Raw genomic sequence first — 25,873 nt, forward strand, 5'->3', positions numbered from 1 at the left:
GGACCAGAGACCTGGGTTTAATCCTGGCCTCGGGTTCTCTCTGTGTGGAGTTTGCACATTCTCCCTGTGTCTTCACGTGCTTCGATTTCCTCCCACTTTGCGGGGCTGAGTTGTTTAACTGGCCGATACAGGTAGGGTACGGGTGTGTAGAATCTGGTGAAGTTAATGACACTTGGGGAGAAGAACAATAAGAGTTAACGTAGGAATTAGGCACAGTCTCAGTGGATCCAAGGGCTTGTGTGGCAGAAGGATCAGCAAAAGGGTTAGTGAACTAAGTATCTAACTTGCATTCAACCAACACACATCAAAGTTGCTGGTGAACGCAGCAGGCCAGGCAGCATCTGTAGGAAGAGGTGCAGTCGACATTTCAGGCCGAGACCCTTCATCAGGACTATATCCTGGCCTGCTGCGTTCACCAGCAACTTTGATGTGTGTTGCTTGAATTTCCAGCAACTGCAGAATTCCTGTTGTTTGCGTTTAAGCTAATTTGCATTTTTCTTTTTGAACTTTGTATCCCAGTAAACTTTGGTAACCCAGTGTTCTAAGTTTGGGCTTGCAAGCAGTCTTTCATAATCAGGATGCAGCACTGAGTGCAAATGGCCGAAAAGGGGAACATGCACTCATATGATTTAGTCACTGATCTCGTGCTATGGATGTACTTAGTTGCTCCTGTTACGTATGTATCTGCTTGTGTAACAGATCCACTTGCATGCCAGTATTTGCCTGTTCATCGGTACAAATATATGCCAAAATTACACTGTAACTCAGGGCCTTGCAGATTTCTACAAGCTCACTATGATTTCATGCTGAATAAAGGTATCACCACTTGAAGTCTGGTCTGCAGAGTTGCTTTTCTTCAACAGCTTGTTTCCATCCAAGTGATTGCATGACTCTATTTATCTCAGCAAAAATCTGTGGCACCTTAATTAAGGGTAAGTAAAGGATGGAGCACGATAAAAGAAACAATCATGATTGGAAAGAGAATTTGATCTACAGACCTTTTCTCCATGGCAGAGAGATCAAATCCCAATGCGGATGCCAATTCAGAACCTGTAAGCAGAAAGTAAGATACGTTATGGGCCTGTTTTCAATACCCCAATATACTAGCATCAAAATCTCTTGCAGGGCAGGGCAGGAATCTTCCAATCTCTTCACCCAACTCCTGCATTGGATCAGCAGAATATCTAGAGAAACAACATGAGTATCTATTTTATGCCTTCTATTGGACATTTTTGCCAAAATGTCTATTAAAAAGGACAAGAAAATCATACATATTTGTAATATGCCAAGCTGAATGTATTACCTATATCAATGTTTAGGATAAGGCTGGGATACAAACCTGGGAGCCAATGTGAGTAGTGAGAAGAATGCAGAAAGATTTGAAGAACATACAGTACTGGGCAGAAGTCTTGGACACATAGGGTGCCTGAGACTTTTCCACAGTACTGTATTCGTCAGTGGAGAGTGAGTTTGTAAACCTGGCAGGAGCAAGGGATGTTGGGAATGGCAAGTATGGAGTGACGCAGGAGGGGTGCGAGAAAGGTGGCAGAGAAGGAGTGCCAGGGGCATGGGTGGCATGGGGGCAGACACACCCAGTGCTGAGACACCAGGCAAGGTCATTTGATTCCAAACAATTGGTTTATTGCTCGTTATAGTGGGCCTCTCTGGTGCTTCCCACTCCCTCCCCTCTCCCTTCCTCTTTTCCCAACCATGATTCCCCTCTCCCTGCCCCCTTCCCACTCTTGGCCCACAATAGAGACCCATATCAGAATCAGGGTTATCATCACTCACATGTGTCATGAAATTTGCTTTTTGCAGCAGCAGTACAGAGCAAGTCATAAAATTACTACTGTACAATACAGAACTGTTTGGCTACCTAGCTAGATTTATGTACTGAAAGACTTTTGCACAGTACTGTATGGATAGATTAAGTGAATGGGCAGGGACATGATAGAGGGGGTACAATGTAGAAAAGTTAAGCTCAACTACTTTGGTAGATAAACAGCATGTTAACATTCTTTTTGATCCACAGCTGCTGGAAATCTGAAGTAAAAGCAGAAAGTGATGAAAAGTTTTCCTCTAAACTCTTTAATAGGAATTCAAGCAAAGGGTCTGGAATATGGAATGCTAGTAATGTTTCTCTCTCCATGGATGCTTGGTCACTGAAAACTGTGATTCTCCTGGCATCGGCACCATATGAAGGGTATTGCTAGGACCCGTTCTGGGATCAGTAGATCGGGATGTCCACGTGCTGTGTGGTACAAGTGGTGACATTGTAGCATAACACTTTACAGTCCCAACAATTCCTGCCACTGTCTATGAGGAGTTTGTACGTTCTCCCCATGGTCTCCGGGTGCCCTGGTTTCATTTCACATTCTTTACTAGGATTAGAGCTAGTAAATTGTGGGCATGCAATGTTGGCATGGCAACACTATGTGGGCTGCTCCGAGTACATATTCAGACTGTGTTGGTCATTGACACGAACTACGCATTTCACTGTATGTTTCAATGTTTTAGTGTACATACAATTAATAAATCTAATCTAATGTTTGTTGCCCTGGTGTGCAGCTGCAATGTTTCCATATACCCAAGATTGAGATAACATGATAGGTTAATTAATAGACTAATTCTTCCATCATGGTGTCCAATTAAATTTAGAGTTGTCCTGATACCATGGATTAAACCAAATGTTTCACTTTTTTTTCCAATGACCATATTCTTGTCCAGCGTGGAGTTCCTGTACACTGCATCAGACTGGGACTGATTGAGAGGAGTACAGAGATGGGAAGTGTGGGAGCAGGACACGGGTAGGACATGGGGGCACGTTATGCAGGGGGGGGATGAGGGGCAGTAGGGGGTATGGGAGGGAGTGACAAGCTGTAAGGGGTGTGGGAGGGGGACAAGTACAGGACAGGATAATATACAGTTTTATTATTCCACAGTGTATACTGTATATTGTGCTGAATTATGCTATGGCCTAGTATGGAAACATGTATGCCCTTGTATGGAAAATACTGCACAAGGTCATGGACACGGCCCAGTCCACCACGGGTAAAGCCCTCCCCACCACTGAACATTTCTACATGGAATGCTGTCACAGGAAAGCAGCATCCATCATCAAGGACCCCCACCACCAGGACATGCTCTCTTACCTCTCAACCATCAGACTCTTGAATCAGAGGAGACAAATCCTCTGTTTGAAGCCCATCATCGAAATATTCCCACAACCCATGGACTCCCTTTCAAAATACTTCATCTCATGTTCTCAATTTATTGCTTATTTATTTATTATTATTTTTAATTTTTTTCTCAGCTCAAGCTGGTAAAACCTGAAGTACAAGGATAGTCAAACATGCTCATTTCTCAATTGCTAGGAACTTTCTGGCTATTCTAGTGGCGTTCAGTATTATGGCTATCTGAAGATTTACATTAAGTATATAATGCTGTGTAGGCCTAATGGTTTAAAGTTACTGTGTGATGACTTTGGGATGGTACCAGTTGTAGATGTTACTATTGATACAATGTGTACCTTGTTCATATTCCATTGTCTTTCAGTTTCCTTGTTTAATTCAGCATATTTCTGGTGTTTTTCACTTATTGATTTCTGTATGTTCTGTGTATTTGGAATGGCTACATCTATTAAATAAGTTGTTCTTGCTTGTTTATTCTGTAATATTATACCCAGATGGATATTACAGATTGTCCTATCTGTAATAATAGATTATTATTATTACTGCTTCTCAGTTTGTATTTGCACGGTTTGTTGTCTTTTGCACATTGGTTGTTTGTTTGTCCTGTTGGGAGCATCCTTTTATTGATTCAAAAATTCAAAGATTCAAAGCACATTTATTGTCAAAGGATGTATAAATTATAAACCTTGAGATTTGTCTGCTTACAGGCATCCACATATTTCTATTGAGTTTCTTGGATTTACGGTGAATGACCACAAGGAAATAATTCTCAGTGTTGTGTATGGTGATGTATTTGTACTTTGATAATAAATTTACTTTGAACTTTGAATTGTTCTCTATTGCCAATAATAAGAAGAATAAGTACCGTGAACCGCTTTATCATATCATACTGAATAGTGCTGTACTCTCCAGGTTGTTCTGAAATGAATTACTGAATGTCCCATACAGTACCGTACTGTCCTGCTCTGCATAAGCTAGACTGTCATGTGATGCAGTATTACAGCGTAATGATTCTTACCCAAGGAATCAGTCTTAAAGTCAGCAGCAACAACTTCCAGTTTGTATTGGGTTTGTCGAGTATTAGATTCTAGCTTTGGTGAAATGTTTATAATGCTGCCTTTTACGTTGTACAATTTCAGGATATCATGGGGACCAGCCTCGGCAGCAGCTCGGAATATATCTGAAATAAATGAAACACAAGTCATGCAAATGCAGATTTCAGAATACTACTGATGTCATAATTCTAAAATAAAAATAGAAAATGTTGTAAATATTCAGCAGGTCAGGCCGATTCAGTGGGATGAGATTAGAGCTAATCTTTCCAGTGCAGGCTATGGTCTGCAACTGATGGGCTTCTGTGAACTTACCTTCATGAACTTCAGTTCTGAGTGCTATTTGCTTACTTTTATTGTTTGCGTGATTTGTATTTTTTTTCTCTGCACATTGGATGATCAACAGCCTTCTTTTGTTTTAATGGGTTTTATTTTGTGGCTAAATGTAAGGTGAGTCCCAAAGTTGTATAAAGTATACGTACTTTAATAATGAGTATACTTCGAACTTTGAAAAACAAACCTTGGCTTCCCTCCTACTATAATGAACAAAGCCCTTGAACACTTCTGATCTATCTCTGGGTCTTTGTTCCCACCACGCACCTATATTAGGGCTAATTAATTGCAGCAAATTAGCTACAAACAACCACCGCTGTATTTGAGATGTGAGAGGAAAGCCAAGCTGTTACAGGGGGAGAAAATATGCAAACTCCATGTGGACAAATGCCAGAGGTCAGGATCAAATGGGGGTTACTGAAACTGTGAGGCAGCTACATCACCCACAGTGTTTCTATATTCAAGAAGATTAGAATTTCAGAATCAGAATTAGGTTCAATATCACCAGCAAATGTCATGAGGTTTGTTGTTATGCAGCGATAGTACTTTGCAACATATAAGAATAAAAACTGTTAATTACAGTAAGAAGTATATAGGTATATTTAAAAAGTTAAGTTAAAAAAGTAGTGCAAAAAGAGGAAAAAATAGTTGTGAGGTAATGTGCATAGGTTCAATGTCCATTCAGAAATCTGATGGTAGAGGGGAGGAAGCTGTTCCTGAATTGCTGAGTGTGTGACTTCAGGCTTCTGTATCTCCTCCTTGATGGTAGCAATGACAAGAGGGCTTGTCCTGGTGATGGGAGTCCTTAATGATGGATGCCACCTTATTAAGGCATCGCTCCTTGAAGATGTCCTTGACACTGGGGAGGCTACTGCCCATGATGGGGCTGATTGAGTTTACAGTTCTCTGCAGCTTATAAAAGCAAGGATGTAATCCTAAAGTATTAGTCAGACTGCACTTGGAGTATTGTGAGACGTTTTGGGCCAGGAGGCACAGCCTCAGGATATAAGGACTATTCTTTAGAACAGACATTAGGAGGAATCCCTTTAGCCAGAGGGTGGTGAGTTTATTTCCACAACCAGCTGTGGAGGCCAAGTGGTTGGGTATACTTAAATCAGATATTGATGGTTTCTTGATTAATCAGGAGATCAAAGGTTACAGGGAGAAGGCAAGAAAATAGTTTTGAGGGAGATAATAGATCAGCCATGACTGAGTGGCAGACCAGACTTGATGGGCCAAGTGGTCTGATTCTGCCCCTATGTCTTATGGTCATATTGCATATTTTGTTAGTTTATATTTCAATAGACCAACATGGGAAGGCTATGTATCAGGGGCCCTTACATTGAATTATTAAGCCAAAGTCAGATCTGGCTGTTCAGGGGAAGAGAAAGATCCTGTACCAAAGTGCAAGAAGGATAAAGAGCTCTGGTGTTTCCGCTATTATTCTTCCCTCCATTATTCAAATGAAAGAAAGCTCACATGCTAAAAATCTATCCTTAGTTGCTCTAAAAGGTGGAATTTCCCAGTGGCCATTTTAATTCCACTTCCCATTCCCGTTCCAGCATGTCGGTCCACGCCCCCTCTGCTGCCACGATGAAGCCACACTCGAGTTGGAGCAGCAACACCTCATTTCATTTGGGAATGAGCAGCAATTCCATTTGGATAGCCACAAATCTGATGGCATGAACATCAACTTCTCTAACTTCCAGAAGGAGGACTCTCAACTCATGCTCTCACTAATTTTGTTCGCACAGTTTGGCTTCTTCTGCACATTGGTTGTTTGTCAGTCTTCTGCATAGTTTTTTTTTAATAACACCATTGTATTTCTTTATCTTCCTATAAATGCCTGCAAGAAAATGAGTCTCAAGGTACTACATGGTGACACATGGTTTATGTACTTTGATAATAAATTTATTTTGACTTTGACTTGGTTCTTGGCCCAAACATGTTGCACTGATTCATCAATAATCTTCCTTCCATCAGAAAACCGGGAATGATACTGCCCTTACTCACAGAACGTTCAACTCGAGAAAAAGCAGACATTAAATTTCTATCACTATCATCACAGACATCTTACAGAAGGATCTTATTGTTCAATGGACTCACTAAAGAGTTAATACAATATTCACAGTTAAATTTCCCTGACCTCAATCAGGAATGGTGCTTTTAGAACATTTTCCTCATTATCATTCAGCGTTAACTACATATTCCATGTCTCAGAATCAGGAACAAGTCAGGTTCATCTGCTTTGCTGTAATAAGCAATAAGTGGCTACTTGGAAATCATAATAGCCCCTTCCAAATGGTTCAGCAAGGTTTCATTCATGGCAATTTCTGTGTCAATCAGAAACTCTGATACAAAAGATATCCACTTCTGCTATTGGATCTGATTCTTGCCTTGTCATTAACCGTACTCTGAATCCTGGCATGCAAATCTCACTGCTAATGTGAATATTTTAATTAGTGGCTGCTGACCTACTAAGGAAATCAAGCAAAATGATCATCTCAGTGGGGCTGATTGTATAGGCCAGTGCCTCCAATACAAAAACATCTTCTTCAGAGGGCTGAATATACATGGACAGCAGATAATAAGCAAAAATGAAATAAACTATCCACTTGCAGCTCTGTGCAAAAGTCTAGGGTGCCCAACACTTTTGCACACTACTGTATTTGTTAACGTGGAGTGGGGAGCGTGTTTGTAAATCCGGTGGGAGCAAAGGATGTTGGGAATGGCGAGGGTGGAATGCCGTGGGAGGAGTGTGGAACAAGTAGCGGAGAAGGAATGCCAGGGATGTGGGATGATACAGGTGCAGACACACACAGTCCTGAGACACCAGGCAAGGGCATTTGATTCTAAACAATTGGATTATTGATACTCTGTCTCTCTGGTACTTCCCACTCCCTCCCCACTCCCTTCCCCTTTCCCCAACCATGATTCCCCTCACCCTGCCCCCTTCACTCTCTCAATCCACAAAAGAGACCCAGATCAAAATCAGGTTTATCACTCACATATGTCATAAAATTTGTTTCTTGTGACTGTGTAAAAGTCTTAGGCACCCTAGCTATAAATATGTGCAAAAGACTTCTGCACAGTACTGTATGTTTAATGTAATCAAAGATTCAAAGTACACTTATTATCAAAGTATGAATGCTGTATACAACCCAGAGATTTGTCTTCCCACAGACAGTCACAGAACAAAGAAGCACCATGGAACCCATTTAAAGAAAACCATCAAACCCTCAATGTGCAAAAAAAACACAATTCATACAAATGGCAAAAAAAACAAGCAAAAAATACAGAATACAAAACACAAAATCACAAAAACATTAAAGAGTCCAGGCATATTAAGTTCAGGCATATGTATTAAATAATTTTGGAAAAGAAATTGAAGACCAGTATTAAACCCCTGCACATGTGTTGCCTACCAGCTATACACTACTCTCCACTTTCAATGCAATGAAAATTTTGTACAGACCTCAAAAAATCAGCACTCAAATTTCATATTTATGATTAGTGCTGACATTCAAAGACTATTTCATTTATATTTGGTTTATTGTAATTATACTTCTGTTACAATTACAAATGTACATGATGCTGCTGTGATGAAGATTTTCACTGGACCTGTGTACACCTGCATGTAAATAAACGCGACTTTGACTTTTGTTCCAACTCCTAACACAATAACTATTGCTCCCCGTAATGACCAGGAAGTGTTTGTGTTGAATCTACGTGCTCTCCACACTGTCCTGTAGATGAATAAATTACTGCTCAAATCAAATGTTCTCTGTTTCCCAAATAACAGTCACTTAATTGTCACTAACAAAGGAAAACAATATACAAAAAAGACTATTTATATCATTGTTCCTTGGCCAAACTATCAGACCAACTCCGATTCCAGCTCATTTTAAGATTACATAAGATTAAAGAGACACCAAATGTGTAATGGATGTTGCCCGGTATATAACTAAATTCTTCCAATGGCTAATATTTCCAGTCTACTATGGATTTTACAATTTATTCACAGGATGTAAACATTGACAGTAAGGTCCAATTCTGGTTTCCCATTGACATGGGGTGCTGAGCTGCCATTTTGAATCATTGCAGCTGTTACGATGAAGGGATTGCTGCACTTAGATAGGGGATTCTATGAACTTTTCCAGTGATAATGAAGAATCAGGGACACATGCCCAAGACAAAAAGGTGTGCAGCTGGGAAAGAATGTCCAGTTGATGGTGTTCCCACCCAGCATCTGGCCTTTGTCTTTCAAAGTGATGCCTGTTGTGGGTTTAGAAGCTGCAGCCACAATGCATCAGAAGTAAAGTGAATGAATGACAAGCCAAGCAAGAACAAGGAGCTAATTATTGACTTCAGGAGAATAAAATCAAAGGTCCATGGGCCAGCTGTCATTGGAGGATCAGAAGTAGAGAGGCTCAGCACTTTAAATTCCTCAGTGTTATTTTGGAGGACCTGTCCTGGGCCCAGCAGGTAAGTGTAATTATGAAGAAAACACGGCAGTGCCTCCACTTCCTTTGGAGTTTGTGAAGATTCGGCATGACATCTAATACTTTTGCAAACTTCTACAGATGTGTAGTGTTGAGTATATTGACTGGCTGCATCACAGACATGAACAAGTCTGCAGATGCTAGAAATCCAAAGCAACACATACAAAGCACATTCTGCCTGCTGAGTTCCTCCAGAGTTTTGTGTACGTGCTTTGGCTGCATCACAGCCTGGTATAGAAACACCACTTCTCTTCAACAGAAAATCCTACAAAACATAGTAGATATGGTTTTACCACCACAGGTAAAGCCCCCCCCCCAACCACTGGGCACATCTATCTGAAACACCATTGCAGCAAAGCAGCATCCTTCATCAGCGACCCCCACCATCCAGGACGTGTTCTTTTCTCCCTGCTGTCATTAGAAAACTACAGGAGCTTCAGAACTCACACCACCAGATTCAGGAAGATATTACCCCTCAGCCATCAGGCTCTTGAATCAAAGGGGATAATTTCACACTTGCCCCATCTTTGATATGTTCCCACAACCAATGGACTCACTTTCAAGGACTCTTCATCTCATGGTCTTGATATTTATTGCTTATTTATTTATTGTTATTATTTCTTTCTTTTTGTATTCGCACAGCTTGTGCCTTCTTACTCTAGTTGAACGCCCAAGTTGGGTGGTCCTTCATTGATTCTGTTATAGATATTATTTTATAGATTTATTGAGTATGCCCACAAGAAAATGAATCTCAGGGTTGCATATGGTGGCATATATGTACGTTGATAATAAATTTACTTCGAACTTTGAAGTGGCTTACTTAAGTGTTATTGGAGCAGAAATATAATTATAGACTGTTCCATTCTGAATTTATGGCTTGTAGGTGATGGAACCACTCTGGGGAGTCTTGAAGTGAGTTACTTTCCACAGAAAACTGACCATATTTATTTGATTGGACCAATACCCCACGTACAGTACATTTATGGTGATGGCATTGTTGTTGACTATAGATACTAGGATGAATTCTTACATTTAGTAGGTAGGAATACGAATTTGAATACAGTCATATAAGATGCTTATATTGAATGAGAGAGTCGGCTGGGAGAGTTGTTCAGCTCGGACAACTTTCCTGCCTCTTGTAAAGGCAGTGCAGTGCTTCCAGATAATTCCATTTTTGCTACGTTCTCCATTTCTTACTCATGACCTCATGAAGTGGGACTGGGTAAGAGGGGAGTTTCTTTGAGAGCTCTATCAATCTAAAGTAGTAATGGAATTTGTCTGATGAAACTTAATGGAGAGGAGAATATATTGGGAGGTACTGTGCTACTGTGGAACACAATTATGAGGCTGAAACCAGTGCACTAAGTATTTTGTGACCCTCTTATTTTGAAATGGACTTTCCTACAGTCATGAGTATAAAGTGAGTAAAGCAGGAGTCTAAGCACACAGCTTTGTGGCGCACCTGTGCTGGAGATTATGGAGGAGATATTGTTGCCAATCTGAATTGACTGTGGTTTCCAAGTGAGGAAACCCAGGATCCAATTGCACAAGGTGGTATTGAAGCCAGGTAGTTGAAGCTTATTGATTAGTTTTGAGGGGATGATAGTTTTGTAAAGCCAAGCTGAGATCAATAAAGAGCATCCTGATATATGCATCTTTGCTCTTCAGATGCTCCAGGCTGAGTAAAGAGCCAATGAAATGACATCTGCTGTGGGCCTGTTGTGACAGTAGGCAAATTGGAGCAGATCCAATTCACTTCTTATCCGTTTCATCACCAACCTCGCAAGACATTTGATCAGATTGAATGCAGTGGCGTATCTAAGGTATGGCAGGTATGGCACGTGCCCTGGGCGCCGCTTGAAGGGGGGAGCTCCACTGAGCAGTTTCTATTAAAGTCAGACAAGCCATCCTTGGATAGTGAAAAAAGCATTTTCTTCAGATGTATGATCTGTCTTTGATTATCATGGGTGAGAAGCACTAGGATGGCCTTATTTCAGAGCATTGTGTAAGAGGACCATGAAACGTTTCCTCACGAAGAAGAAGGAGAGTGGAGCTGAAGGACAGAAGAGACCAAAATTGGAGGCGGAGGAAGCCAAGAAGTCAAGCAAGTTCTTCATGCCCTTCTTTGAAAAGCCCGAAACAAGTAGTTTGACATGTTCCATGGAGTCGCCTGCACCTGCTATAAGTTTGTTAGGACCCGAAGGTGGATCAAGTACAAATGCATCACAAGCCGAGGAGGAAGTCAAGTCAGATAAATCCGAGTATGACATTAAGAGTGAGGCTGCCACAGAGAATGTGGACATGACAGGAGGGAAAGACGATGGTGGTGGTGGTGATGTTGAGTTTATTGACGAGATTTTACCTGACGAGATTGAACCTGACGACGCTGAACCTAGTGAACTGGATTGTGTCAAAGGGCCTCGAACTGTCATACCATAAGTGATTGAACAGCATGACATTGGACTTCTGAAGTTCGACAAGGATACTAGAGAAGCAATTCTGCCTGACGCGTTGAGAACAGAAATAATAAAGCTGTGTTCAAAGTATTTCGAGAACAGTCAGGGGCCTTTCCTACCAACAAATAACCGCTCAATGAACAAAACTTGGTTCAAGAGAAAATTGGGAAATGGTCATGGTGAGGGACCATTTTGAAGGACAGCAGCTATATGAAGAAATTTTGGATTGCAGAATGTTGCTATCAAGGCGGGTCAACATGAAAATATCAAGACCTGAAGAGCTTCTTGAATTTATTGTTCAGTATGGAGATGAGAGCGTCTTCCCCAATCTTCGCATTGATACTCAGATAATGCTACCCATCGCAGTTTCCATCGCCAGCTGTGAGAGATCATTCAGCAAGTTAATACTAATACTTTCATATTTGAGAGCCTCCATGGGTCAAGGCAGACTCTGTGATCTTGCTCTGCTGAGTGTAGAAAGAAAAGAAACTGAAAAAACTGACTTTGATCACATCATAGACCAATTTGCATCAGTGAAAGCAAGGAAGGTGCAGTTATAATTTTCGTGTCGTGCCATAATTTGTTAATTAAAAGATTAATGAGCTTGACTTGTATTTTTGAGCTGATATTATGGTAAAGTTATCTAAAAGATGGGTATCAGATGTTTGGACAGGGGTGCAATTTCAGTGCTTGCCATAGGCGCTATTTTCTGTAGATACGACCCTAAGTGAATGTAAGTGCTACTAGATGATAGTCATTGAGACACCAGTATAATTGAAGCCTGCTTGAAGCAAGTGGGTACCTCAGACTGCCGAAGCAAGAGTTTAAAGATATCACTGAACACTGCAGCCAGTTGATTGGCACAGGTTTTTAGTATTCAGCGGGGGTGCCACGGTAGCGTAGTGGTTAGTGCGACACTATTACGGCTCGGGGAGTCGCAGTTCAGAATTCAATCCTGGCATCCTCTGTAAGGAGTCTCTGTACATCCTCCCCATGGAATGCGTGGGTTTTCTGTGGGTCCACCGGTTTCCTCCCATAGTCCAGAGGTGTATCAGGCAGGTTAATTGTTCATTGTAAATAGTCCCGTGATTGGGTTAGGGTTAAGTCGGGGTTGTCGGGGTTTGCTGGGCAGCATGATTCGAAGAGCCCGAAGGACCTATTCCATGCTGTAACTCTAGCTAAGTAAATAAAGTTCCCCATCTGAGTTGGACGCTTTCCATGGTTTCACCCTCCAGAAGGATGCTCTCACGTCAGCTTCAGAAACTGAAATCATCAGGGTCGGTGGGAGTTCATGAATGTTCCTCCATGTCTTGACAATCAAAGTGAGCATTGAGCTCATTTAGAAGCGAAGTCCTGCTGTTGCCTGTGTCACTCACATTTACCTTAATGACAAGCTTTGAGAGTTTGGTCAGGGCTGGACTTAACTCCTGCCTGAGCAAGGATCTGAGCCCACTCCATTTTGCCTACAGCCACAACTTAGTTATTTTGTAATTTATAGAAATGCCTTTGCACTGTACTGCTGCCAATAAATTTCACATCGTATAAGGCAGTGATGATAAACCTAATTTTGGTCTAGTCTACAAAGCCACCTATTTTAGTATCACCTGCAAACTTATTAACAATGCCTTGTACATTCTCATCCAAGTCATTTCCATAAATAATGAACAACGAAGATCCCTATAATACACCACTAGACACAGGCTTCCAGTCGAAAACAACCTTCACCTTCTGCATCCTGCCATCAAGCCAATTAAGAACCAGTTAGCTGGTTCCTTTGCAATCTAAGTTTTCCGTCTAGCCAACCATGTGGGACCTAGTGAAAAGTATTTTATATTTGGAGATGCAACACAGCACCCACTTGCCTCCTCTCCCAATTACACCTATGTGACCAATTAACCTCCTAATCCATATGTCTTTTGAATGTGAGAGGGAAGTGGAGCACTCAAAGGAAACCCATGGAGTTACAGGGAGAATGTATAGACGCCCGACAGGCAGTGGCGGGAATTGAACCCAGGTGGTGTGGCACTGTAATAGTGTTACACTAGCCGCTATGCTACTGTGCTGCCTGCCTTCGCGATGTAGCAGAATCTTCAGAATTAAAAATGCCATTCAATGTCAGTTTTACAATTTGGTATAGAGCAGTGGAAAAGTCTGGATAAAAGGATATTTGAAAGAAGAGATATTTACGTCACTGTGAAAAACTCAGGGAACCAGAATCTTGTGCATTATTTCTAATATGCTGGTCAATCTGTTCATGTCAAATCCCCATCTGTAATATTTTAACAAAGCTAGCATGAATTTGATGAAATATTAACTATTTCATGAAATTGAAATTCAGCCCAAATTTATTTTAAATAAAGATCTCATAATGGAAAGCATCCTGGTTTGAACAAAAGCAGTGCTTAATTAAAAGACGCATTTATAAATGAAATTTTCTCAAAAAAAAACTTTTATAAGTGATTCCAACCCACTCAATTTTATACTACTAAAGAATGAAAATTGCTGTCACCAATTCTGAGAACTGAACAGAAGTGTGCTGTAATTTTCCTGCTTAGTGGGAAAAGAAATCTATCTCCATGATTGTTAAAACCAGCAATTTCAGTTCTAATTGCCAGCAGCAGATGCTTTTGTGAAGCCGTCTGAGGTTTGGGCAGATGATATTTCCCATCAAAGGAACTTAAGAATGGTGGTTTTAATCTTATACAGTGAAAGTATAAACATAGAATAATACATTCTGACCTTGGGATAAAGAGGGGAACATTTCCACAGAGACTGTAACTATAGGGGGTCTGCTTGATTCAATGTGCGAGCAGCGTTTTTATCAAACATCCATTCATGTTCTAGCAGCTGGAAACAAGCAGCTTGGAGGAAATTTGTCCTCTTGTTTTCAAAGATAAGACAACCAGTGTCTTTGTACTTGAGCCTGAGAGTACGAGAAAATAACAGTTGGAAAAGAGGCCAACTATCAGCATGCACTTCGACAATTCTTTTTCAGATTTCTAGATTGGTTTTAATTAACCCAGTGGGTGTTTTGGTTATTATTGAACCTCTATTTTGTTAAAGTAAAGAAAATAAGACTGACTAGCACCTACTGCTTTCCAAAGTAAATTCATTTGGAAGAACTGTCACTATTTTTGGAAAACATGAAAATCCACTAACACTGTTCCAGGACTACAAAGATTCTTCCAGTTTCTTTGTTCTGTTGTAAGTTATTTTCTCAGCTCAAATAAGATTCACTTCAAGGACTTCTTTCAAACTGGAATTGAAACACTGTCTACCATATCAGTTTCTTCCTTTAGTCCACCAGACCAAACTTCTAATATCCCCTGGCCCCAGTTCCTGTTCCAATCTAGTTTCTCTTGCATCACCTATCTCAGCTTTTATGAACCATTCTTATTCAGAAATCCTTTCTCCTATTTTCTCAACCTTATTTCACCAAACACACCAGGTCATTATGCTGACTGATAGCATTTATATTGCTGCACCTTGATTCCACTCTCAATTCCAGGTCTTACCCTGATTTAATTACTCTAACATTGGTGACCTTCTTAAGACACCAGAATTCTCTCAAACAACTCCTCTATCTCTCTTTCTCCTCTCCTTAGTTTGTACTTAGGATCATCTCTTTAACCTGGCCTTTGGTGATCTATCCTGACATTTGCTCAGTTTTGTTTTATTCTGTTGAAATTGAACATGCAGCGGTACCCACAGAGCAGACACTTGAACCCACAACGTTAAGTTGACTTTTTAACCTTCTCTAAGATCAGCCTAGCCCTTTCCTACCACAGAGCCTTCCAGTTTTCTTTCATGTGCCTATCAAAGAGTCTCTTAAATGTCTAATGCACCTGCCTCTCCCACCACCTTGCAGAGCATTCCATTCACTCTCCACTCTCTGTGTAATAAACCCACCTCTGACATCTCCAATCATGTTGAAATTATGCCCTCTCATATTAGTCATTGCCACTCTGGAAAGAAGTTGCTGACTGTTCACTTTCTCTATGCCTCTTATCATCTTATACACATCTACCAAGTCACCTCTCATCCTCCAGTGCGTAGTCTGCTCAAACTTTTCTCACCAGACATGCTCTTTAATCCAGACAGCATCCTGGTAAATCTCCACTGTACCCTCTCTCAAGCTTCCATGTCCTTCCTATAATGAACTGAACAGAATATTCCAATGGTGGCCTAACCAGGGCTTTGTAGAGCTACAATTGTACCTTGCAGCTCTTGAATTCAAACCCCAACAAATGAAAGCCAACACACCATTTGCATTCTTAACCACCTTATCAACATGTGTGGCAACTTTGAGTGATCTGTGAACGTGGACCCCAAGATCTATCTGTTCCTGGACGCTGCTAAGAATTCTGCAATTAACCTTGTACTCTCCCTTCAAGTTTGACCTTCAAAAGTGGATCACTTCACACTTTTCTGGATTGAACTTCATCAGCCATTTCTCAGCCCAGCTCTGCATCCTATCAGTGTCCAGTAGTAACCTACGATAGCCTTCTACACTATCCATGACACCACCAACCTTTGTGCCATCTGCAGACTTACTAACCCACTCTTCCACTTCCTCATCCAAGTCGTTTGTTAAAAATCGCAAAGAGCAGGAGTCCCAAAACAGAACACTGTGGAACACCACAGGTCAGCAACCTGCAGGCAGAATACATTCCATCTACAACCACCCTCTGCCTTCTGTGGGCAAGCCTATTCTGAATCCATGGAGCCAAGTTTCCCAACATCCTTTGCCTCCTGACTTTCTGAATGAAATGTTCATAAATGCCAGAGACCAGACTGACTATTTAAACAACCTGATAACAATTTTGTTTTTTTTATTTTTGCGGTATCCTGAAGGATTCAGCGAATGGATTCTCAAGAATGCAGGTGTGGCTGTGGTGGCCATTGCTGGAGTGGGCTTGGGGTTGGATTGAAACTTTGGGTTGGATTGAAGTGGCAGGGCCTGGACCAAGAGCGGAAAATGAACCAACATACGGCTGATTTAATCAACTACCCAGATTACAAAGAACAAGGTGTCAAGGCCGAGGACAAAGGATGAAGTGATGTTCAGCTCACTACTTGGAGAGGCTTTACTTGCCTCGGCGTACAGCTAGCTCTGTGGCTGTAGCCTGCAGCCATCGGACTCCTCGACCAGTTGTGGCAATGAATTGTCTCTGTGACTGTGGACTCACTTTCAAGGACTCTGCTGTTCATGTTCTCTGTGTTATATGTTAATTTCTTTTTTAATTGTTTCCTTGGTTTGTTCTTTTTTTTTTGCACGCTGAGTGTTTGACAGTCATGAGCTTAGAAAAATAGAGGGCTATTTGGGAATTCCCAGTAGGGAAATTCTAGGCAGTTTCTAGAGTGAGTTGCATGGTCGGCATAACATTGTGGGCCGAAGGGCCTGAAATGTGCTGTAGATTTCTATGCTTCTATGCTTGTCATGTTTTTTTTAAAGTGGGTTCTGTTGTGTTTCTTTGTTTTGTGGCTACCTGCAAGAAGATGAATCTCAAGGTTGTACATGGCATGTATTATCATCATTATGTGCCATGTCATAAGATCATGGTCTTCCATCTGTCATGACCATAATTGTTCTTGGCAGGTTTTTCTACAGAAGTGGTTTGCCATTGTCTTCTTCTGGACAGTATCTTTATAAGACAGGTGACCCCCGCCATATTCAATACTCTTCAGAGATTGTCTGCCTGGTCTCAGTGGTCACATAACCAGGACCTGTGATGTACAGCAGCTGCTCATACGACCATCCACCACCTGCTCCCATGGCTTCACGTGACCCTGATCCGGATGGTAAAGGGGGAGCTAAGTAGGTACTACCCTTTGACCAAGGGTGACCTCCTGGCTAGCAGACGGAAAGAAGCACGTTACACCTCCTTTGGAAGGGACATATCTTCGCCCTCCACCCTATGGTAAACATATTTTGATAATAAATGTGCTTTGAACCAACACAAAAACCAGGGATATTCCCTCTGAAACCCATAGGATTCAATTAAGATGTTCTAGGCAGTGTGTTTGTTGTTTTCATGTACTTGACCTATAAGTAGCATTTTTCCTTCCTCTCTCAATGCATGCTCTCTCCCTCCTTAAATTTTTCAAAACAATGTGTGGTTTTATCTTCTTTTTTACAGTTTCTCCAACAATAATACTGAATTTTGCAGCAGTTAAATCAAATTCCAAATGGGACTTGCAAAAAAGCTCAATTTCTATCATCAAGCTTTTAATAAAACTGGAAGCAATTTGGTCACATCTCTTTCTAATGAGGGTCTAGAGCCTGCTGTTTGCATCATATTACATCTGTTTTTGATGCTGATACAAAGCACCCTTTGTTTTTCAAATTGGACCATCCCTGGGTGAGATTTGAGAGTCAGCACTTCAAGGCCTTTACTTTCTTTCAAGAGAGGAGATGAAACAAAGGGCACGTGTTATTAACATGGTTGCCATGCAGCACAAGCACTAAGTGAATATTCCAGTGCTGGGGGATCACAAGTGTGCTTGAAAGCCTAAGAAAAATCAAAGCCTATATTACAACTCTATAACTAGACAGAAGCATAGATGTGTACATTTAGAACACATCAATCCTCACAAAACCAGGCGTCGGTGAGCCAAAGTGCTGCACCTGGCCATTCACCTCCTCCCTCACCTCCATTCAGGGTCCCAAACATTCCTTCCAGGTGAGGCAACACTGCACCAGCAAATCTGCTGGGGTCGTCTATTGTATCCTGTGCCCCTGATGCGGCCTCCTCGACTCTGGTGATACACATCGTAAATTGGGGGACCGCTTCGTCGAACACCTCCGCTCCATCCGCCAAAAGTGGTATTTCCTGGTGGCCAACCATTTCAATTCCTATTCCTGTTCCTGTCTGGACATGCTGGGCCATGGCCTCTTGTGCCTCAAGGTGGAGGAGCAGCACTTCATATTTCACCTGTGCAGCCTCCAACCTGGTGGCATGAATATCGATTTCTCCAAAAATTCCTTACTTCTATTCTCATCTCTGGCCTCTTTCATTTTCTCACCTACTTATCACCTCCCCCTAGGTCCCTTCCCCTGTCCTTTCTCCGATGGCCCACTCCCTTCTCCTATCAGATTCTTTCCTCTCCAGACCTTTACCTGTCCAACCCACCTGGCTTCACCTATCCCCTTCCCCTCCCCCCACCTTCTTATTCTGTCTTCTTCTCCCTTCCTTTCCAGCCCTGAGGAAGTGCCTCAACTTGAAATGTTGACTGTTTATTCATTTCCATTTATGCTGCCTGGCTTACAGAGTCCCTCCAGAATTTTGCGGGTGTTGCATCTGTAAGCATACATGGGCATTAGGAAGCCATACAAATGAATTCCACTATAATCTGTAAGAAAGTGGCTGGATATATAGCTCCTTCTGCAGTTACCATTAATCAGGATGGTAAGATATACTATATATCGGTAGATGACAGACCTGAACAGTTGGGACTGTATTTGGTTGCGGAAAAAGAGTCTGGTTCACAAATGCTAAACTACAAAAGATTTAAAAGGGATTACTCTCAAGGTTGAATTCTTAGTTATAAAATGGTCTACACATTAACATCGAACAATAGAACACAGTACAGGCCATTCAGCCCACAATGTTGAGCTGACCATTTGAATAATCCTTCCCCCCCACATAGCCCTTAATTTCTCTTTTATCCGTGTGCCTATCGAAGAGTCTCTTAAATGACCCTGAAGTATCTGTCTCCATCACCACCCTGACAGCACATTTCACACACCCACCACTTCGTGTGTAATACACCTACCTCTGACATCCACCCCCCAATCCCCACTCCCTGCTCTCATTAAAGTTATGTCTCCTCATATTAGCCATTTTTGCCCTGGGAAAAAGTCTCTTGCTATCCACTTGACCTGTCTCTTATCTCATCTTATATACCTCTATCAAGTCATCTCTCATCCTCCTCCTCTGTAATCCATGAGTTCCAAACTCTTTGATGCCCTGGACCAATAGCATTCAGAAAGGGGTCCACGGACCCCCGGTTGAGAACTCCTGATCAAAAGAGAAAAGACATATCTCACTCAATCTATCCTCATAAAATTTGATCTCTAATCCAGGCAATATCCTGGCAAACCTCCTCTGCACACTCTCTAAAGCTTCCACATCCTCCCTATAATGAGGCATCCAGAAATGAACGAAATGACATTGGAGACAGATGGATTGTTAAAGCGGCAGGCAACTGGAAACTGAGGGTCAAGACTGAACTTAGGTATGCTAAAACCTCAAAAAATGGTGGCTTGGAAAACCTTTCAGCACATGGACGATGGCACATGGCTCCTGAAACGGATTTTGATTACAGAATTTACCAGTAAATTAAGGGAGCATTACATTTTCTTCTGAAATAAAACACAGCAGGATAAGGGATCTTTTGTAACTATTACATATCATATACTGTATATTTTGGTAAAAGTTGAGGTGTATAGAGTGTCCAGGGAGGGGCAGCACCTCTGATGAAGGGACTTGTCCTGTCCATTCTGAGGCAGCTTGCTCACCTTTGGTCCCCACTGGACACTCAGCTCTCACCTGCGGCTTCAAGTAGCTGTTTGCATGCAACAGCGGTCGCATCCCACTACACCGCTTCAACAGGTGAGCTAAAGCAGGTGAGAATTGCCAATGGGCCTCATATCCCAGTGAGAGAGGGTCATGCCTGTCTTAACATGTGAAGTCAGCTCTGGCAAGAGTGGGCAGATGAGATCTGCAGTGAGATCCAATGGCCAGGAAGGTGGTACTGCAACTGCCTGCGGAGAGGGAAGGGCACGACAAGGCGCAGAAATATCATGGTCGTTCACTGCAACCAAGGAAGACCCCAGTTTGTGACACTTGATCATACCACTGGGGCTGGATTTCTGAGGTCAAGAGAGTGGATCTGCCCCAATGTAACAATTTTTTCAGTTCTTCATATCATCGGACGTGACAGACAACCAACAGGTAAAAGATAACAATTGTTTGCTCTTGGTGACTCATGTATTGACACAAAATAAGCAAAAAATAGCCTAATTAACAGCAAACAACAGGAATTCTGCAGGTGCTGGAAATTCAAGCAACACACATAAAAGTTGCTGGTGAACACAGCAGGCCAGGCAGCATCTCTAGGAAGAGGTGCAGGACCTGACGAAGGGTCTCAGCCTGAAACGTTGACTGCACCTCTTCCTAGAGATACTGCCTGGCCTAATTAACAGCAACTTATTTTAATTGCACATTATCAGCAATCTTATTCTGATTAACAGCCATCCAAATATTTAGAAATTTGAAGAGTGTAATTCTGAACTGCCACTTGTTTCCTCTGTAGTCCAGAGTTTGTTTATTTATTTATTGAGATGCAACGTAGAATAAGCCCTTCTGGCCCTTCAAGTTACGCCGCCCAGCAACCCCCAATTTTCAATGAACAATTAATCTACCAACTGGTACATCAACCAATTAATGACCAATTAATCTGCCAACTGGTACAATGAACAATTAATGTACCAACTTTGGACTGTGGGATGAAACCGGAGCACCTGGAACAAATCAACTCAGTCATGGGAGAACGTACAAGCTCCTTACAGGCAGCAGTGGGAATTGAACCCAGGTCACTGGAACTGTAAAGCGTTGTGCTGACCACTACACTACCATGCCACACAAGGAGCATAGTGCTTGGCACAACATAAATGTTAGCACAGTGGTGAATGATTTCCCCCATTATAACAACTGTTTTGTTTAGCACATTGGTACTTATATGAATACCAATCAAAACCTATCAGGACTGACCAATTCATTCCTTTATTGATAGATTAGCACTATCGTTGAACTTTCCAGTACAAGTCTCGATCCTGTCTCTATTTACAGAAACTTATCACATTTTCTCCTATCATTCGTATATACAGTAATTACTGTGAAGATTCTGTAATGTGTTAAACTAATGCTATACACCTCCAGTTTATCATAAACTCATCATACTGTACAATATAATCCAAATCAGAATGACCTTTCCTCACTGATAAGCATTATTCATCATAAAATTGTGAAGTTCATCTATTGAAAATACTCCTATAACTGAGTTTCTGAAATTGAAAACTGATAACAACTAATAATAGTAAAACCAGAAATAGCTTTGTGGAAGAACATAACTATGATCTTAAAGCTCACAATTATGCCAGTGCCTAGAGACTTCAGTGGATCCTAAAGACAGTGTGCTCAAGTAATATTAATGCAGCAGATAAAGAGTTAATTGTTTATTGATGACGACATTAAAATTTAGTTGTAACAAAGTCCTGGAGCCTCCTTTGACACAGTCTGAATCTTGTACAACAGGGGCCCCCAACCTTCTTTTGCACCGCAGACCGGTTTAATATTGACAATATTCTTACGGACCGGCCGACTGGGGTGGGGGGGTGTTCAAGTTCAACAGTTTGTGTGAAAGGTGCAGATGACACATATCATTTCATATCGCCAAATCATATCGTTTCCTCGCAGCCCAGTAGCACATGCTTTGCGGCCCGGTGGCTGGGGGCCACTGTTGTACAGTACTGTATTTGTCAATGTGGATCAGAGAGTGAGTTCGTAAGTCTGGTGGGAGCAAACGATGTTGGGAACGGCAAGGGGTGGAGCACTGCAGGAGGGGTGTGGGACAGGTGACAGAGAAGTGCCAGGAGTGGGGGGTTGGCATAAGTGCAGATTCACCCAACTCTGAGACACCAGGCAAGGTCATTTGATTCTAAACAATTGGTTTGATGATCAGACCCATATCAGAATCTGGTATATCGTCACTCACGTATGTCATGAAATTTGTTTTCTTTTGTGGCAGTAGTACAGCGCTATACATAAAATTGCTACAGCACTGAGCAAAAGCCTTAGGCACCCCAGCTGTACATTTTCTGCCAAAGACTTTTGCACAGTACTGTACATTCACACACTCCAAAATATCCCAGCAATCCCCCTTTCCTGTAGCAGGGCTCTGAATCCACTTAGTCATATCAGTCATGCTGGTTACTTCTGATGGTGAGGGCATACCTTCAGTGCAACACACACAAAATGCTGGAGGAACTCAGCAGGTCCGGCAGCATCTACGGGAAAAAAATAAAGAGACTACATTTTGGGACGAGAGTCTTCTTCGTGACCAAATGCCTTCAGTTTGTCTTCTTTGTGAGGGAGGAGGGGGGAATCATTGGGGAGATTGGGCTTGGCACACTGGGACAAAGACGTGGTATCATTCGAGCACTTGGGTGATGAAAAAGAGGATATCAGGCTAGAATTTGGAAGGTACAACAGCACCACCAGCAGAGATAGCTGGGATCATGGCTGAACGCCTGGGAGTGGTGGGTGGGGAAAGGATAGCAGCAGATTCTAGATGGGAGTAGTATCAATATATGATGTGATAGAAGCTCGTAGCAACACTAAGGACTGCTTCATGGTGCTTGAGGCCACAGATCGGATGGGTGCTGGAGTGTGAAGGTTACTCAGGACAGAGGTGTGTCCATTTAAAACAGATGTGGAGAAATTTCTTTAGTTAGAGGGTAGTGACTTTGTGGAATTTATTACCAGAAGCAGCTGTGGAGCAGGTCATTGGGTGTATTTAAGGCAGAGATTGGACACAGCATCAAAGGTTACGGGGAGAAGGCTGGGGAGTGGGGCTGAGGAGGGGAAAACAGGATCAGCCATGGTGGAGCAGGCTCGATGGCCAAATGGCCTAATTCTGCTCCCATGTCTTATGGTCTTATCATATCTCCAGCTTCTAGGTAAGATTTTTGCTTGTGTACAAGTGTTAAGGAATTTTGATCACACTGTCCTGTAAATGCCCAGTGGCAGTTGCTCACTGGACAACCTGGTCCAATTTCCTCCACAATGATCCAAAAGCAGAAATGTGGGTCTTAAGGGTGAGATTCCACAGAAGGCGTCCAGTTGAAATACCCTACTGGCATGTTTTAACCTAGAAGTGATTGCAAAACCAACATGTTTTTTTTTCCCGTGATCGCAAGATCCTGTTGGACATTGGCAACACATGGAATACTGCAAGCCCGGTTCACTGGTTTACTGGTGAGACTGATGGCCTCGACAGCAACAAGGACTGGGCCTCGTGTCATGTTGTCGCTTGTTGCTGCTGCCAGGAGGGGAAAGATCAGAGGCAGCATGGTACTGGGGCTGGTCCTTCCCATCAGTGCTACCCTCCGGTGTTCGCTCGGTGAAAGACACGCTGGATTGTGTGCGCGTGTTCATCTGCGGACTGCTGAGAGCTTGTACTTGCCGACAACATGCATGCTCCATCAATCTATGGGACATGTCACTTAAGGACTTCAGCTATATTATGTTTATTGTGTGACTGTATGTTCACAACTATCTTATACTTGTGCTGTGTGTGACTGTTGGTATTGTGTTTTGCACCTTGATCCCAGAGTAACACTGTTTCATTTGGCTGTATTCATGGGTATTCATGTATGGTTGAATGACAATTAAACTTGAATTTGAACTTACTTCAGGTTAAGCCAAAGTTCATTTCCACAGTTCTGAAAGCAAAAGCACTGCTTGATCATGCATCTGGGCTCTAGTTTTTGGAAAGTATACATCTCACTTTTGGAGTGAAATATATCAGACAATTAACCTGAACTCACTCTCACGTACTAACCTCACAACTGGCCTTGAACTTGTTTGCCCAGCCATGCATTTTTTATACAGTATAATTGCAATGCAGTCATCAATACTCCAATGATACCAAATTCACTAAACTGTGGAATACAGGCAGTTTGCAATCTGGGTCACCTGGCTTTCCACTTTAACAAAATAGGAAATGTCCTGGGCACCATCTTAGTGCATTCTAAGAAAGAGAACAAGTCCACCTGTGCAGATGATGGCTGAGGTGTTGGATTTCTGATTTAATTCTGGATTTGTCGACTGGATTTATTCAACAGGATAATATAATCCTTGTGAATAGCTACAGAGGAAGAGGAACATCACCAATAGCCTGTCCCAGCCCAGCCACAGCCACAAAAGTTCAGCAACTCCACTACTACATCCTGGATAGAACTGATGTGGAGAGTATGTTTCCTATGGTGGGGGAGTCTAGAACCAGAGGCCACAGCCTCAGAATAGAGGGACATCTACTTAGAACAGAGATGAAGAGGAATCTCTTTAGCCAGAGAGTGTTGAATCTGTGGAATTCATTGCCACAGATGTGGAGGCCAAGTTAATATTTAAAGTGGAGTTCAAGAGATTTTTGATTAGTTAGGATGTCAAGGGCTACGGGGAGAAGGCAGGAGAATGGGTTGAGAAGGATAATAAATCAGCCATGATGGAATGGCAGAGACTTGATGGGCCAAATGGCCTAATTCTACTCCTACTGTATGGTCACTACAAAAGGAGGGTAGAGAAATTTGGAATGTTCCTTTCAACCCTAACCAACATTTTACAACGCACCACAGAAAGCATCTATATGCATAATAGTTTGGCACGGCAACTGCTCTGCACATGACCACAAGAAAATGCAGAGTTGTCATTAAAGTTCAGCATGTCATAGAAACCAGCCTCCCCTCCATGGACTATACTTTTCACTGCCTCAGTAAAGCAGCCAGCATAAACTAAGACCCCATCCACCCTAAACATTCTCTCTTCTCCCCTCTCCCACTGGGAAGAAGATACAAAACCCTGAAAACATGTACTACCAGACTTAAGAACAGCTTCTACCCCACTCAGATGAGACTACCGAATGTTTCCAAGGCATGATAAAATTGACTTTTAATCTCAAAATCATGATCTTGCCCTTTATTTTACCTGCACCTTCTCTGCACCTGTTTGCATTCTTTTATCATCTTGCCTTGTTTTATTTCAATGCACTGTGTAATGATTTGATCTGTATGAACAGTACGCAAGATAAGCTTTACACTATATCTCAGTACCTGACAATAATAAACCAATACCATTCCAATTGCCAATGAATTTTTTGAAGTTTTCCCCCTTACAAATTCTTCTGAATAGATTCAGAAAAGCTGAACTCTTACACAATAGCCTCCATATAAAAATTTACAGAGCAAGTATTCTTCTGTGTTGGTAACCTGTTTGTTTTTCAAAGTTCAAAGCAAATTTATTATCAAAGTTCATAAATGTAACTGAATATGCTTTTATCGAACTAGTTCACAATAGAATTCTCCTCATTGAAGTTACAATGAATGGGAGTATTCCAAAATATATGAGGCTCATTTTTCCAATCTGATACCATAGAGTGAGAGGAAAAATTTGACTCAAAAATATAAAGTAGTTTACTATTTTAAAAAATCTAAAAGCCAATCAGAAATGAAAAGCTTCAGAATCAGAATCAGATTTAATATCACTGGCACAAGTTGT

At 41.8% G+C, this 25,873-nt stretch overlaps 1 protein-coding gene across 1 annotated transcript in view; it reads right to left on the reverse strand.

Annotated features, from left to right (window-relative positions):
• The window catches only part of LOC140198399 (high affinity cGMP-specific 3',5'-cyclic phosphodiesterase 9A), a 99,589-nt gene that overhangs the window by 67,659 nt on the left and 6,057 nt on the right, over positions 1-25,873 (reverse strand). Inside the window, exons 3-5 of the mRNA XM_072259492.1 lie at positions 18,977-19,034; positions 4,210-4,371; positions 999-1,050 (exon numbers count right to left, since the gene is read on the reverse strand). Coding sequence (XP_072115593.1) covers positions 999-1,050; positions 4,210-4,371; positions 18,977-19,034 — 272 coding nt within the window. The remainder of the gene's footprint in view (positions 1-998; positions 1,051-4,209; positions 4,372-18,976; positions 19,035-25,873) is intronic.

This window comes from Mobula birostris, chromosome 5 (genome assembly GCF_030028105.1).
Source record: "Mobula birostris isolate sMobBir1 chromosome 5, sMobBir1.hap1, whole genome shotgun sequence".
Lineage (NCBI taxonomy): Eukaryota > Metazoa > Chordata > Chondrichthyes > Myliobatiformes > Myliobatidae > Mobula > Mobula birostris.